The sequence below is a fragment of the Miniopterus schreibersii genome (genome assembly GCF_964146895.1).
Source record: "Miniopterus schreibersii genome assembly, chromosome: 9".
NCBI classification, from domain to species: Eukaryota; Metazoa; Chordata; class Mammalia; order Chiroptera; family Miniopteridae; genus Miniopterus; species Miniopterus schreibersii.
Window position 1 is genome coordinate 46,170,022 of NC_138118.1, and position 17,348 is coordinate 46,187,369.

A 17,348-nucleotide genomic window follows, 5' to 3' on the forward strand; every position below is an offset into this window, starting at 1 on the left:
ACTTCTTTCTTCAGATCCCAGTGCCCTTCAGAAGTTCTTTTGTGAAGGGTCTATTGGAGGCAAACTCTCTCATTGTCTTAAAATGTCTTTATTAATGTTCATCCTTGAGTTGTAACTGACTTGTATGTGGCATCTGAGATTGATAAGTATTTTCTGCTTTCTGCCTTCTGTGTGTCTAGGAGACATTCTTTAGTAGGTAATCTATCTCTGGTTGCACTTAAGATTTTCCTTTTTGTAATTTTCCCTTTTGTAATATCACTATAATACCATGGCGTCTTTTTATTTTCTTGTTTGGGATTTCTTTACTTCTTGAAACTGAGAACTGTTGCTTTGCATCAGTTCTAGAACATTTTTATCTGTGACGTTTTCGAATTTTGCTTTGATTCCATTCTCTCTGTTCTCTACTTCTGGAAATTCTATAAAGATATATAGGATGCTGGGCCTTTTTGTGTTATAAAAATGTGTCTCTTACCCCCACTTTGTATATTCCATCCCTTCCTTTCTCTATGCCTTATCATCTGTAATTTCTTTCAATACATATTTCAGTTTGCTAATTCTCTTATCAGCTAGGTTTCAACTGCTATATAACTTAAGCATTGATTTTTTAATTTCAATCATTATATATTTAATTCCCATAAATATAATTTAGTTCCTTTATAAATCTTCCCAGTTTTATTCTCAACAACAGCCTTTCTCAAGAATTTAATTTTCTTTGTCTTTATCACCTTAATGTTTTTATAATTACTATGTCACAATTTTATTAATAAAGTTATTATTTTTTGTTGTTGAATATTGCTGGATTTTTTTCCTTCATGTGTTTTGTAATTTTTATTGAGGCTTAATCTGTGGAAATCCTATAAGGCCTGGTTTGAGGATGTGTCTCTTTAGAGAGAGTAGTATTTATTTCTGCCAAATGTCTCACTGTTACTACCAGCTTGGAAGATCTTTGCATGTTAATGTATCAAATCCAATTATAATGGTAATAAGTTCAAATTGGATCCCACAAATAATTAAAACTTCAAATCCCAATTGCCATGTTAGCTGGTTTGTTACAAATTCTTTTGGAATCTTTTTAATATTCAAGGCAAGTATATTAATTTCTCTGTTGCCAATAAGCAGGTGTTTTTGTTGTTGTTTTTAAATCTCTTTCATAATCATGGATTTCTCTCTCTCTTTCTTTCTCTCCTTCTCTCTCTCTCTCAATTATGACTCCCTGTTTTGTACAAGCCTAGTTACTTTTTCTGTCCCTGCATGACCAGTAAAATCTGAACCTATTTATTGATGAAAGCAGCAGTCATCTCCATTGCTTCCCCATCAGAGCAACTACTGCACAAACACCTTATTATGAGTTTGGGTTTACAAGGATTGACGCCCTGGATATTTTTCCTACTTTCTTGAAAACTCAGTTCTGTTTTTTAAAAATATGTTTGTTTTAGAAAGTAGAAAAGTGGTTGCCATGGGTTTGATGGGTCTGGGAAAAGGGAGAGGCTGGTAAAAGTATGCAAACTTTCAGCTATACGATTAATAAGGTCTGAGGACCTAATGTAAAACATGGTGACTGTAGTTGATAGCACTGTATTGTATAATTAAAATTTGTAAGAAACTAGAACTTAAATGTTCTCCCTATCTCAGACACACACAAAGATAAACATGTGAAGTGATGGATGAGTTAATTAGATGAGAGGAAACCTTTTTACAGTGCCTACGTATATCAAATCATAATGTATACTTTAAATACCTTATAATTTTGTATGTCAATTATACCTTAATGAAGCTGAAATTTTAAAAAATTTAAAGAAATATTTTTAAAATGTTTATTTATTATGTACTGATATTTTGTGTCAAGAGGATTTCCAGGTTTTCTTACCTACCATTTTTTCCCATAAATAGAGTCTAAGGTGGGTTTATTGATCTTTCCCAAGAATCCTATTACTTTAGAAAGAATCCAGTTCAGCAAACTGTTACTGAATGCCTTCTATATACCAGCCCAGCCACTATTTAGAAATCACTAATTTTCTAGGAGGATGCTACTTTCATTCAGAAAACAAATCTGCCTATCATCCTCTCCAATGATCAACTAAAAAGATCACATTATATCAAAGGCATCAACAGATAGGTTATGGTACGTTGGATGAAATTCTAATCTTTAGATAAAGTTCCAGCACTTAAATCCCTGCATCTACAATATATGGATTACATTATCATTATTAATAGCAAAAAAAGGTAAGTGGAAGAGTTATGTCAAAATTCATTTTTCAAAATTGTATATTCTCTTTGTGTTTAGATTTTCTTCTATCTCAGTTTAAGAGATGTGGTAATATGTGGTCAAGTTTGTCACTCCTGGATGTCAATGACACAAAACAGCTTATTGTGGAATTACGTAAGTAGTCATTACCTGAAGCTATTGTCATGTGCCACTTAACAATGGGGATATGTTCTGAGAAATGTGTTGTTAGGTGATTTTGTCATTGTGTGAACATCATAGAGTGCACTTACACAAGCCTACATGGTATAGGCTACTACACGCCCAGGCTATATGGTGTAGCCTGTTGCTCCTTGGCTACAAGCTTGCACAGCATGTTACTCTACAAAACAACATGAGATTAAATCAAGCATAAGAGAAAATGATGCAATTAAGAGATGTGGTAAACATGAGATGTATGAAGCTGCTGCCTGGCATAACACAGCATACTGTTTTATAGCAAACTTTTTCTTTTTGTAAGTAGAAAGAATACACTCTAAAATAACTATAAATAGTATAATAAATACCTAAACCAGTAACATATTCATTTATTATCAAGTATTATGTACTGTACATAACTATATGTGCTATACTTTTGTATGATTGGCAGCACAGGTTTGTTTACACCAGCATCACCATAAACATGAGTAATGCATTGCACTATGATGTGACAATGGCTACGGTGTCACTAGGTGATAGGAATTTTTCAGCTCCATTATAATCTTATTCCACCACCTTCTTACGTGTGGTCCGTAGTTGACTAGAATATTGTTATATGGTGCCTGACTGTATTTTAGTTCTTAAAAGAGAATGGGCTGCTATAAGCCAAATGTAGTAGTGACTACCTTCCTTCCTGCTCCCCACTATATGGCCACCAAGAGTAGGTGCACCTGTTTCTCTTTTGTTCCGCTACAAGCCTGAAGAATGAGATAAAAAGGTAATGTTATTTTTAAGAGGTACATTATTAGTATTTTCTAACTTAAATGGTGGAAGTAAATTGAATATTATTTTTGGATTGAAACAAAGTTCTAATGTACCTGTTAGGCTTACCAGTGCCTAACTCAGAATGCTGCAGAGGTAAATGGAGATGATGCAAGTTAAGTTCTGAGTGTAGAGTCTGTATGTAAGGAGAATGAAATAAGTATTAACTATATTGTTCATTCAACAAACATAACAAAGCAGCCCAAAATATGGAGTAAAAAAAAACAACAACAAAGTATGAAATAGGGCTAAAATACACAACATATAAACAAAGCTTGTTTGATATTCTTAGTGTGTTTGCATGCACACAGACACGCATACACTCAGGCATTTTCAAATATGGACTTTCTAGGCTGTTGCCTCTGTACTCTTCTTCTCATCATACTATTTTTTTACTATTCTTGTAACCTAGAACATGCCTGTGTTTCTCATTCCAAAAAGACACTGAGGAGAGGTCTCAGCCAACAACAAAAAATAAGCATGTATTATCTCCTATGACTTCTCTATTCTGTTTCATGGGTGATACTTTAATCTCAACAACTATTATCATTTATGCCATCAACAAATGTTGCAGTGGCAATATTTTCTCTGTTGCTTAAAGTCCAGTCAACAGTTGACTTTGCCATCACAATTTAATTCCTGATAATTGGAGGACTAATGATATCATGTGCTCAGACTCACCTATGAATAAATGGCCAGGGCCATTCTGCAGAAACTCTAAAACTTACACAGAGAAACTAAGAGGAGTTGACAAGATGCCATGAGCTCTAGTTCGATAAGTCATCTCAACATTTTTATATCCCATCAGAGCACCATTCCATTGCTGGACTGTACTGTTCTGCTCTTATCTTGTGCAACAATGGTAAGAAAAAAATGTACTACTTTCTGTCTTAGGTAACCCATAACGGCTAACAAATTAAGTATTCCTGTCTTAAATTTATTTTTAGTTTAAGGCAGTTACTATCAAACTTTAGCATGTATCAGAATCATCTGAAGGGATTGTTAAAACAAATTGCTGGTTGCCACCCCCAGAGTCTCAGTAGGTTTGGGGTGGGTCTTAACAATTTTAATTTCTAACAGGTTTCTGGGTGATGCTGATGTTGCTGGTCCTAGGACCACACTTTGAGAATCAAAGTAAAGTGGGATTAAAAGCAAGAAATTTACTTTGTGACAGATTGGGGTGTTACTTTTCTCCTTTGGAAAACCCATAAAGTAGGAAAAAATGAATCCAAATGGTCTGGAAGAGAAAGAATATGTACAATGTTAAGATCAAGACAAATACTGCAGAAGCCTGGCAGGAAAAGCCAGCACTTCTGCTCAAGACCTTATTGGGTAAAGATGGAGAACATATGAGCACATGGCAGTGAGGAACAAAGCCAGGATAGGAAGTTAAGTTTCATTATGTTGAGCAAATATCTTTTTCCACAATTCTATGTTGCCCTTCATCTTCAGTTAGCTGTTGGCTTTATTTGTCAATGCTCAAATGTGGCACAACTATAAAAAGCATTTTAGCACTAAGAATTACTTTGTTCAGAAGGCAAAAAATTGGATGTTTATTAACTTACCCCTTCAACTGAAAAATACTGTTAACACTATGCTATCAATGTTATTGTTTACCAACCTGCCCTGGCCATTAAGAACTCACATAGGGGGGGAGGAAATAAGCTGGCCATGTAGGTAGCAGCTGTACCCACCGCAACCACATCAAAATTACAACTAAAATACAGAACAACAATCACTCAGAACCTCCTGAAATCTGGCTGAACAGAAGCCCTACAACCAGAGATCTGAAGACGCATCGAGACCAGTATGAGGGGTGGAGATGCGGGCAGATCGGGGCTGGATCCCAGAGATTCAGCCACGGGCCCACACTAGGTGCCACGGTTTAAACCCGGGAGGGACATCTCAGCGGTGGGGGTTTCCTGGAGGAGTGAAGGGTCCCAGCCCCACAGCAGGCCCCCAGGCCAGGGCTCCAGGGCTGGGAAGAGATGTACCCACAACTCCAGGCTGTGAAACCAGTGGGGACTGCCCCTGAGGGACACAGAGGCTGCGGGAGCCCCAGGCTTTCCTATTAAAGGGCCCGCACATGGACTCACTCAGATGCGCTCCCTCTGAGCCCCAGCATTGGGCAGCAACCTGAAAGGAACCTGGGACACTTGGGGAAGAACTAACCTGCTTGAGATTGGGGCAAGAGCTGGAGGGGCAGCTTCCTCCCAGGCAGAAGAGCTGGCAGAGGCCATTGCTCCTTTGGCAAGTCCTCCCCGCACACAGCTGGCAGGCAGGTGCCATATTTTAATCTCCAGCACCTGACTCACACCGTTGGCCCTGCCCCAGTGATTCCCGGAGGCCCTGCCCCTCCCTACCAGCAAGCTCATCCAGGCCATTTCCAGCTGCTTTTCTATGCAAGTGGCCTCTTAAGCCTTATGCTTAGGACTTTCCTAAAATCTCTCAAAGAAGAAGCATCATGCCCATTATGGCTTGATAAGTGTCCCCAGGCCTGGCACTAGTGGCAGCCTGCATTGGCTCATAGCTTGGCCTCTCCTGGACAATGTCCATCCCAGCACAAGTAGCAGCCAACTATGGTTTGCTGGGTAGCTCATGCTGGGTGGCCCTGGGTAAGGCACTAGCATAGGCTGACTTTGCACCTCCCAGGAGGCCCCAGAGACAGTGCACCTGGTGGTCAGACTGGACCATGCTGGATTATAACCCTACCACATCCATGAGTGACACACTCAAGGGGCTCACTTGGTGAACACCAAAGCTCCACTGAAGTAAATCCTGCTCCATAAGGGTGTCTCCAGCACAGGAGCTCTTTGGCTGTAGTTACAGCTGGTCCTCACAGCTGATTGGCAAGGGGGTTAATTCCTCCCAGTGATGCCAACAGCAACCAAGGCTCAACTACAACAGCTCAGGTGACTGGGGAGGCTGAGCCACTGGACCCTACAGGACACCTACTACACAAAGACACTCTATAAATTCCAGGAGACATAGTAGCTCTACCTAATACTTAGAAACAAACACCAGAAAGCAGACAAAATGGGGAGACAAAGAAACATGCCACAAAGTAAAGAACAGAAGAAATCTCTAGAAGAGGAACTAAATGAAATAGATCCAAGCAAGCTAACAGATACAGAGTTCAGAATTTTGTTTATAAGGATGCTCAAGGATATTAGTAAGAGTAAGACGAAAATAACAGAAAATCGATAACATAATAAAGTACCAATTTGAAATGAAGGCTACACAAACTGAAATGAAGAATAATTTACAGGGAATGAACAGTAGAGTAGAGGATGCTGAGAATCAAATCAGCACTTTGGAACATGAGGAAACAAAAAACACCCAACCAGAAGAGCAAAAAGAAAAAAGAATCCAGAAATATGAAGATAGTATAAAGAGCCTCTGGGACAACTTCAAGAGGCCTAACATTCATATTATTGGGATAACAGAAAGAGAAGAAGGAGAGCAAGAAATTGAAAACCTATTTGAAAAAATAATTACAGAAAACTTCCCCTACCTGGGGAAAGAAATAGACTTACAAGTCCAGGACCCAGAGGGTCCCAAACAAGAGGAACCTGAGGAGGCCCATAGCAAGACACATCATAATTAAAATGCCAAAGGTTAAAGACAAAGCTAGAATCTTAAAAGCAGCAAAGGAAAAGCAATTAGTTACCTACAAGGGAGCACCCATATGACTGTCAGCTGATTTCTCAACAGAAACTTTGCAGGCCAGAAGGGAGTGTCAAGAAATATTCAAAGTGATGAAACACATGGAACTACAACCAAGATTGCTCTACCCACCAAAGCTGTCATTTAGAAGTGAAGGTCAGATAAAGAGCTTCACAGATAAGAAAAATCTAAAGGAGTTCATCACCACCAAACCAGCACAATATGAAATGTTGAGGGGTCTTCTTTAAGAAGAAGCTAATGAACAAAAGAATCTGACAAACTAAATAGATTCAGAGGCATTGATGTATGTAACAAATGATCATATTTCAGAGGAAAGAGGGAAGGGGGGTGAGGATGGGAAGAAATTAACCAAAGAAGTTACATGCATATATACATAACCCATGGGCACAGTCAATAACAGGGTGAAGGCTTTGGGAAGGGATGGGAGCGAGGTGGAGGGTGTCAATGGGGGGAAAAAATGGGACACCTGTAATACTTTCAACAATAAAGATAAATTAAAAAAACAACAACTCACATAAACCTCTGTGCTCTTCAATATTACATACAGTCAGCCAGGTCCACTCAGATCATCCTTCCTTTTCTCTAGAATAACCTCCAAATTATGACTTATGAAAAGGTCATTATAAACTACACACTTTGAAATTGTCTTTCCCATAGTCAAGGACTCAACATACAGTCTGTGCTCATAAAACAATAGGCAGAAATATTAACCCAGATTGCATTGACACTGGAGTGGGGGCTCACCTAGGATGATGGGGGGATAACTGACCCAGGTTGAGCGGATGTGAGGCCACTACCCTTACAGCTGTTGACCTGGACTGAACATTTTGAATCTGTTTGTAATTAAACCTAGGAATTACCATGAATAAGAAAATCTGTTTGTAATTAAAGCTGGGAATGACCATGAAAAACAACAACAACAAAAGCCCCCCAAATGAGTGATGTGATAAAGGAATTTTAGTCCTTGATGCTTTAAAAATACTTAAAAATTTTACATGCAAAAGATCTTTTCATTTCTTGATATCTTTTGTTTATCCTTTTTAGATTGATTTTTCCACAGTAAAAAATGTGGGCATGGATAAATATATAGTGTCTACTCTGCAAAGGTGGCGTCTAAATGTGCTGCGCTTGAATTTTCATGGTTGTCTTCTGCGATGGAAAACGTTGAGATCTGTCAGTAAGTATATTAATTACAACTGTTTTGCTTTCTTGTATTTTAATTAAACAAATATGAAGAAAAGTGAAAATAAAATGGAAACTTCATTTATAGTCATAGGCCATAAAAATGCCAATTACAAGCATCTAAAAAGCTTATAATATAGTTAGCTTTTACTGGATTGTATTCCCTGGAAGTTGATTCTTTGTCTATTTTAATTGATTAGTTTTTTTGTCTAACATTTGTATATCTATGTATCATCAACTTATTTCTTAAAAATTACAGTAGAAAAACATAGTCTCATTTAAAAAATTCTAACAATATACCATAAAAGCTAATATTTCCCTCACACTCATTCAGTTACTAAAGGTACTCAATATTATGTTTTCTAACTGTTTTTCTAAAATGTATTTACATATATGTGATTAAACGTATGCAGTTAAAATTTTTAACATGAAAGAGACCATATTGGTTTATATTTTCTCTTATATCTTAGAAATATTTTTATGTCAATACTTATATATCTACCAAATTATTTTTATTATTATCATTTTTACTTTATCTTATTGTCAAAAGTATTACAGATGTCCCCCTTTCCCCCCATATTGGTCTCCTCTACCCCATCTCCCAAATTATTTTTAAATACTTAAAATCATTTTCCATACTATGGATGTACCATAATTTATTTAACTTTCTTCTTATTGAAGAACACTAAAGTTGTTTCCAACTTTTTCCAAGCTGCTTTTACTTTCATTGTGATATTTGTTTTTAACAGTCTTAGTTTCAGGCTGCTAGAATAAAGTTTCATAGATTTGGTGGCTTATTATTCACAGTTCTGGAGGCTAGAGGTTTAAGATCAGGATGCCAACATGGTTAGGTTCTGGTGAAGGCCCTTTTCCCATTTGCAGACTGCCGTCTTCTCATTATATCTTCACATGCAGAGAAAGAGTGAGGGAGCTCCCTGGGTTTTCCCTAATCCTGTTCACAAGAACTCCACCTTTATGACCTAATTACTTGTTGAAGGCTCCACCTCCTAATAGCATCACATTGGGGGTTAGGATTTTAACATATGAATTTTGGGGGAACACAATCATTCATCCATTGCATTAACCCATATATCTTTTTAGGTGCATTTTTTACTGCCCAAAACATTTCTGGAAATGAATATTTCAAAAGGTGTGCATCCACATTGATTTCAGATGATGAGAAAGAATGTCCTAAACATGTAAATATTAACATGAATGAGTCTAAAGCTATTAATGAGTGAAAGCAAGTTGCAGAATTATATATATATATATATAATCTAATACCATTTGTGCAATTTTTGAATATACATTATTCAAATAATATACATAATTTACTTTATATTTTGAAATAATTTCAATAATATACATATTTAAGGACACACACACACACACACACACACGGCAAAACATAAAAAGCATGCATAGGAATGAAAAACTCCAAATATAAGATACTGGTTACCTCTGAGTTGGAGAGAGTTGAATGAAATCAGGAAGAGGCTCACAAGGAGTTTCAACTGTATTTGTAATTTTTTATTGAAAAAGAAATAAAATATACAAAATGAATTAATTCTGATTGGTTATTGCTGGTGCTGAAGAAAGATATACGGTCTTTTGTGTATGATATTGTATCTAATCATACATTAACATGTCTTGGTTTTATTGGCTTGTTAGTTGATTCTTTTGGGTTTCCTAGGTAAACTATTGTATCATGTAGAGATATTAACAGTTTTATTTTTATTCATTCCTATTGTATCTTTTTATTTTATTCTTTCAGTAGCAGGGATATGCAGCCATCTTGTCTTGTTCTTGACTACTGTTTTATTTATTTTTTTAATTATTTTTTTGTAATCCCCATTTGAGGATATTTTTTCCATTGCTTTTCAGAGAGAGTGGAAGGGAGAGAGAGACAGAGAAAGAAACATCTATGTGAGAGACACATTGATTTGTTGCCTCCCGCATGCAGCCCGGGGGCTGGAGCCTACAACCAAGGTACGCGCCCTTGGCTGGAATTGAACCCAGGACTCTTCAGTCCGAGCGCCAACACTCTAACCACTGAGAAAAACTGGCTAGGGCTTGACTCCTCTTTTCTTATTTTTAGTGAGAATAATATTAATATTATTACGTCTGTTAATTTCTGGGATACACTATATATAGGAATATAATGCTATTCCCACTTTTACAGCGGCTATGTCCTGCACATTCTTCATTTAATCTGGTCATGTCTGCCTCATATTTTTAGAAACTATTATTTTCAGATCCACCAAGACCATTCCTGCTTTGTTTTCCAGGGATATTATAGATTTTAAATATATATATATTCCTTGGGATCAATCTCACTTATTCATGGTATATAATCCTTTTAATATGCTGTTGTATCGTGTTTGTTAATATTTTGTTGAAAACTTTGCATCTATATTTAAAAGGGATATTGGTCTGTAGTTTTCCTTTTTTTTGTGATTTGTTTGTCTGGCATTATTATCAGAGTAATACTAGCTCTATAGAATGAATTAGGAGGTGTTTTGTCCCATGTTTTGGAAGAGTTTAGAAAGGATTAGTGTTAATTATTCTTTAAATGTTTGACAGAATTTGCCAGTGAAGCCATACAGTTCTAGACTTTTCTATGTTGGAGGATTTTGACTGGTGATTTAACATCTTGTTTTATTTCTATTCAGATTTTTTTGTTTCTTCTTGAATAAGTTTGGTACTTTGTGTGTTTCTAGGAATGTGTCAATTTCATGTAGGTAATCTAATTTCAATGATCAATTCTTGGGGTACAATTGTTCATAGTATTCTTTTATAATCTTTTTTATCTGTGTGAAGCAAATAGTAAAGTATGCACTTTCAGTTTTGATTTTAGAAATTTAAGTCTTCCCTCTTGTTTTTCTTGGACAGTCTAGTTTAAGGTTTGTTGATTTTGTTAATCATTTCAAACAGCAAACTTCTATTTCTTTCTTTATTGTAGTAAAATATATATAACATAAAAATTATGATTTAATCATTTTAAGTGTACAGTTCTGTGGTATTAAGTACATTAATGTTATGTGCAGCCATCATTACCATCCATCTACAGAACTTTTTCATCTTGCAATACTGAAAGTAAACAATTAAACACTGACTTTGTATATCCCATCCCTGCAGCCCTTGGCAACTGTTTTACTTCCTACCTCTTTGAATGTGACTACTCTGGGCTCTTCATATAAGTGGAATCATACAAATTTGCCTTTTTGATACTGGCTTATTTCACTTAGTATAATGTCTTTAAGGTTTACCCCAGTTGTAGCACTTGTCAGAATTTCCTTGTTTTTGTTTATTTTTTATTGATTTTTTATTTCAGAGATAGGAAGGGAGAAAGATAAAAACATCAATGATGAGAGAGAGTCATTGATTGGCTGCCTCCTGCATGCCCCCTACTAGGGATCGAGCCCACAACCTGGACACGTGCCCTGACTGGGAATCAAACCTCAGTCTCCTGGATCATAGGTCAAAGCTCAACCACTCAGCCATGCCAGATGGGCAGAATTTCCTTATTTTTAGAAATGGATAAATTTCTAAAAACATTCAATATTTCAAGATTGAATTAAGAAGAAACAAAATCTGAACAGACCTATAACTACAAACAGAATCAAATCAGTAATAAAAAAAACTCCCAACAAACAAATGTTTTGGACTGGATGGCTTCACACTCAATGAAAAATTAATACCTATCCTTCTCAAACTACTCCAAAAAATTGAAGAAGAGGAAAGCCTCCCAAACTCATTTTAAGAGGCCAGCATTACCCTGATACCAAAGCCAGACAAAGATACTACAAAAAAAATTATAGGCTAATATCCCTAATGAATATAGATGCAAAGAAAACCTCAACAAAATATTAGCATACTGAATTCAACAATACATTAAAAAAGATCATTAACCATGATCAAGTGGGAATTATTCCTGGGACGAAAGGTTGATTAAATATCCACAAATCAATTAACATGATATATGATATAAACAAAATAAAGGATAAAAATCATATGATCATAGCAGTAGTTGAAAAAGCATTTAACAGAATCCAATATCTGTTTATGATAAAAACTTACATCAGAGAGATAGAGGGAACATATCTAACCATAATAAAGGCCGTATATGACAAACCCACAGCTAACATCATACCCAGCGGTGAAAAGCTGAAATTTTTTTCCTTAATATGAGGACCAAGATAAGGTTGTCGACTTCCACCACTTTCATTCAACTAAGCATTGGAAGCACTAGCCCTAACAATCACCCTATAAAAAGAAAAAAAAGGCATCCAAATTGGAAAAGAAGAGGTAAAACTCATTATTTGAGGTGACATGATACTATATATAAATAACCCTAAAGAATCCACCAGAAAATATTAGAGCTAATAAACACATCCAGTAAAGTAGCAGGATATAACATTAATATTCATAAATCAGTTGCATTTTTATACACCAATAATAAACTATTAAAAAAATTGAGAAAATAAACCCATTTATAATTGCATTAAAAAGAATGAAATACCTAGGAATAAATTTCTAAACAAGGAGGTAAAATGCCTGTACTTGGAAAACTATAAGACATTGATACTGATTAAGTTCAACTTCTTTAAAACTGTTTATTTTCTTTAGAAGGTTAAACATTTGCTTTGCAATTGTTGATTATTCCATGAACTTGCTTAGCAAGGCTCTTTTCATTATGTAGTGCAAAGGCCAACCATGAAGATCTATGTTGCCACAGGTTCTGAAGTAGGGGACCCTTAATTCCAACTTAATTATGTTCTACTGTACCTGAGATGAGCCATGTTAATTAGTATTGGCTTACACAGTCAGACTTCACCAAAATGCTGAAATATATCATCAGATGGGCCTGAACATGCCTACCAAGATGCCAGCCAAGAAATGGAGCCAGAATCATGTTCCATTAAAATAATTTGATGATAAAAAATGTTATCTTAAAATGTTTCAAAGGCAAATGAGGGCAGGGGAGGGAAATGCTTGTTAAAGTATTTCGACAGTTAAGTGTGCAGAATATGTCAAGTTCAAAAATAAAATAGTTATTTTACCAGCAAAATGTGTTTATTCAGGAATAGCAAAATTGCAATTTGGGACAAGCAAGCTATAGAGAGTCACAGGCAAGTCCAAGGAGACAAAGGGAAAGTTAGCTTTTTTTAGGTTTTTGGAGGAAATCGGTGACGTTGTTTTGAACAAAAGTTCATTGGAGAACATGAGTTTGAGGTTGTGGCAGTTTCTCATTGGCTGCATGCAGTGATTAGTGCATTGTTGGTGGAGCAGGGAGGATCTTCCTTTTTTTATTGGATCTACTTTATTAATTTTTATTTTATTTATTGGGGTGACATTGGTTAATAAAATCATATAGGTTTCAACTGTATAATTCTATGATACATAATCTGTATATTGCATTGTGTGCCCACTACCCAAAGTCAAATCATCTTCCAACCACCACATATTTGGCCCCCTTTACCCTTTACTGCCCCTTCACCCCATTCCTTTTGGTAACCACCACACTGTTGTCTGTATCCATCAGTTTCAGTTTTATATCCCACATATGAGTGAAATCATATGGTTCTTAGTTTTTTTCTGACTGATTTATTTTGCTTAGCATAATATTCTCAAGGTACATCCATGTTATCACAAATGGCAGTATTTCATCTTCTTATGGCTGAGTAGTATTACATAGTATATATGTATCATATCTTCTTTAATCCTCTAACAAAGGACACTTTGGTTTTCTCTATGTCTTGGCCAGCATGAGTAATGCTGCAATGGACATAGGGGTACATATATCTTTGCAAATAAATGTTTTTGAGTGTCTTGGACAGATACCCAGAAGAGGGTTTGCTGGGTCATATGGTAACTCTATTCTTAATTTTTTGAGTAACTACTGTATTGTTTCCTATAGTGGCTGTACAAGTTTACATTCCCACCAGCAGTGAATGAGAGTTCCTTTTTCTCCACAACCTCTTGAACACATTATTACCTGTCTTGTTGACAATAGCCATTCTAACGGGTGTGAGATGGTACCTCATTATAGTTTTGATTTGCATTTCCCTAATACCTAGTGAAGTTGAGCATCTTTTCATGTATCTGTTGCTCATTCATATGTCTTCTTGGGAGAAGGGTCTGTTCAGGTCCTCTACCCATTTTTAAATTGGATTGTTTGTTTGTTTGGTGTTGAGTTGTATGAGTTCTTTATATATTTTGGTTTTTAACCCTTTGTTGGAGCTGTTGTTTGCAAATATCATCTCCCATTCAGTTGATTGCCTTTTTGTTTTGTTGGCAGTGTCTTTTGCTGTGTAGAAGCTTTTCAGTTTGATATAGTCCCATTCATTTATTTTTGCCTTTACTTCCCTTGCCTGTGGGGTCAAATTCATAAAAATGTTCTCTATGACCAAGGCCCATAAGTTTAGTATCTATGTTTTCTTCTATGTAATTTCTTTTTTCAGATCTTATATTTAGGTCTTTGATCCATTTTGAATTTATTTTTATACACAGGGACAAATTGTAACCTTGTTTCATTCTTTTGCATGTGGCTTTCCAATTTTCCCAGCACCATTTACTGAAGAGGCTTTCTTTTCTCTGTTGTGTGCTTTTGCCTCCTTTGTAGAAATTATCTGCCCATATATATCTGGTTTTATTTCTGGGCTCTCAATTCTGTCCCATTGGTCAGTGTGTCTGTTTTTCTGCCAATACCATGCTGTTTTGGTTATCTTAGCTCTGTAGTATAAAATGAAGTCAGGTAATGTGATACTTCCAGCTTCATTCTTTTTTCTCAGGATTGCTTTGGGGTCTTTTGTGGTTCCACACAAATCTGATGATTTTTTGTTCTATTTCTTTAAAAAGTGACATTGGGATTTTGATGGGGATTGCATTAAGTGTGTACATTGCTTTGGGCAATAAAGCCATTTTAACTATGTTGATTTTTCTAAGTATGAACATAGAATATCTTTTCATTTTGTGTCTTTTTAAATCCCTCTTAATAATGCTTTATGGTTATCAGTATATACATCCTTCACACTCTTTGTTAAGTTAATTCCTAGGTATTTTATTCTTTTGGTTGCAATTGTAAAAGGAATTGTGTTTTTCATTTCTTTTTCTGAAATTTCATTGTTAATATAGAGGAAAGCAGTGGATTTTTGTACATTGATTTTGTATCCTGTAACTTTACTGTATTTGTTTATTGTTTCTAATAGTTTTTTGGTGGGGTTTTTTTGTATACAGAATCATGTCATCTGCAAAAAGTGACACTTCTTTGTTCCCAATTTGGATGCCTTTTATTTCTTTCTCTTGTCTAATTGCTCTGGCTGTGACTTCCGGAAGGAACTATGTTGAATAAGAGTGGTGAGAGTTGGCACCCTTGTCTTGTTCCTGATTTTAGAGGAAAAGCTTTCAGTTTTTCACCATTGTGTTTGATGTAAGCTGAGGGTTTGTCACATATGACCTTTATTATTTTGAGGTACATTCCTTCTGTACACATTTTATTGAATGTTTTAATCATAAATGGATATTGTATCTTTTAAAATGCTTTTCTGCATTTATTGATAAGATCATATGATTTTTATCCTTTGTTTTACTAATGTGGTATATTACATTGATCAGTTTTCATATGTTGAGCCATTCTTGTGCTCTTGGAATGAACCCCACTTGATCGTGATGTATTATTGTTATTATTATTATTTTAAATCTTTTTTTCATTGATTTCAGAGAGAGGAAGGGAGAGGGAGAGAGAGAGAAACATCAATGATGAGAGAGAGTCATTGATCAGCTGCCTCCTGTGGGCCCCTACTGGGGACTGAGCCTGCATCCGGGGCATGTGCCCTGACTGGGAATCGAACCATGACCTCCTGGTTCATAGGTCAATGTTCAACCACTGAGCCAAGCCAGGTGAGTGTGATGTATTATTTTTTTGATGCACTGTTATATTTGATTTGTTAGTATTTTGTTTAGGATTTTTGCACCTTATTCTTCAGAGACATTGGTCTGTAGTTGTGTGTGTGTGTGTGTGTGTGTGTGTGTGTGTGTTATACTTGTCAGGTTTTGGTGTCGGAGTTATGTGGGCCTCATAAAATCTGTTAGGGAGTATTGCCTCTTCTTTAACTTTGGGAGAGTTTGAGAAGGATAGGTATTAATCTTCTTTGAATGTTTGGTAGAATTAACTAGTGAAGCCATCTGGTCCTGAATTTCTATTTTTTTGGAGGTTTCTGATGGTTGTTTCAATATCCTCACTGTTGATTGGTCTATTTAGGTTTTCCAGTTCATCATGATTCAGTCTAGGAACTTTTTATATAAATGTATTTGAGCATCACACAAACATGTTTAATTCCAAACATCTGAACCCAGTGTGCATTTTTTCCACATTTATTTATTTATTTAAATCTTCACTGTTGAGAGTATTACAGAGGTCCCCCCCCCCCCATTCCCCTCACCACCTGGTTCCTGCCCCACCCCAGGCCTTCACTGTCCTATAGTCTGAATTCATGGGCAGTGCATATAAGTTCTTTGGTTCATCTCTTCCCACTCCCCCTCCCCCTTCCCTCTGAGATTTGTCAATCTGTTCTATGTTTCCATGCCCCTGGTTCTATTTTATTTATCAGTTTATTGTGATCATTGAACTCCACATATAAGTGAGAACATGTGATATTTGTCTTTCTCTGACTGACTTATTTCACTTAGCATAATAATCTCCAGGTCCATCCATGCCTGGGTAATAGATCCTTCTGTTTTACAGCTGCATAATTTTCCATGGTGTAAATGGACCACAGTTTTTTTATGTATTCATCTACTGATGGGCACTTGGGCTGTTTCCAGGTCTTAGCTATTGTAAATAATGCTGCTATGAACATAGGGGTGCATATATTCTTTCTGATTGATGTTTCAGGATTCTTAGGATATAGTCCTAGAAGTGGGATCACGGGGTAAAATGGCAGTTCCATTTTTAATTTTTTGAGGAAACTCTACACGGTTCTCCATAGTGGTTTTATGAGTCTGCATTCCCACCAGCAGTATACTAAGGGTTCCTTTTTACCCACATCCTTGACAGCACTTGCTGCTTGTTGATTTGTTGATGGTAGCCATTCTGGCAGGTGTAATGTGGTACCTCATTGTCATTTTAATTTACATCTCTGATAATTAGTCACTTTGAGCATGTTTTCATTTGTCTCTTGGTCATTTGTATGTCCTCTTTGGAGAACTATTTATTCAGGTCCTCTGCCCATTTTTTAATTGGGTTGTTTGTCTC

The 17,348-nt window shown here is 36.2% G+C and overlaps 1 protein-coding gene across 1 annotated transcript in view; it reads left to right on the forward strand.

Annotated features, from left to right (window-relative positions):
* Window positions 1–17,348, forward strand: part of FBXL13 (F-box and leucine rich repeat protein 13) — a 255,419-nt gene that overhangs the window by 95,288 nt on the left and 142,783 nt on the right. The window contains exons 8-9 of the mRNA XM_081147178.1: window positions 2,285–2,380; window positions 7,955–8,087. Of these exons, the coding sequence (XP_081003304.1) occupies window positions 2,285–2,380; window positions 7,955–8,087 (229 nt within the window). The remainder of the gene's footprint in view (window positions 1–2,284; window positions 2,381–7,954; window positions 8,088–17,348) is intronic.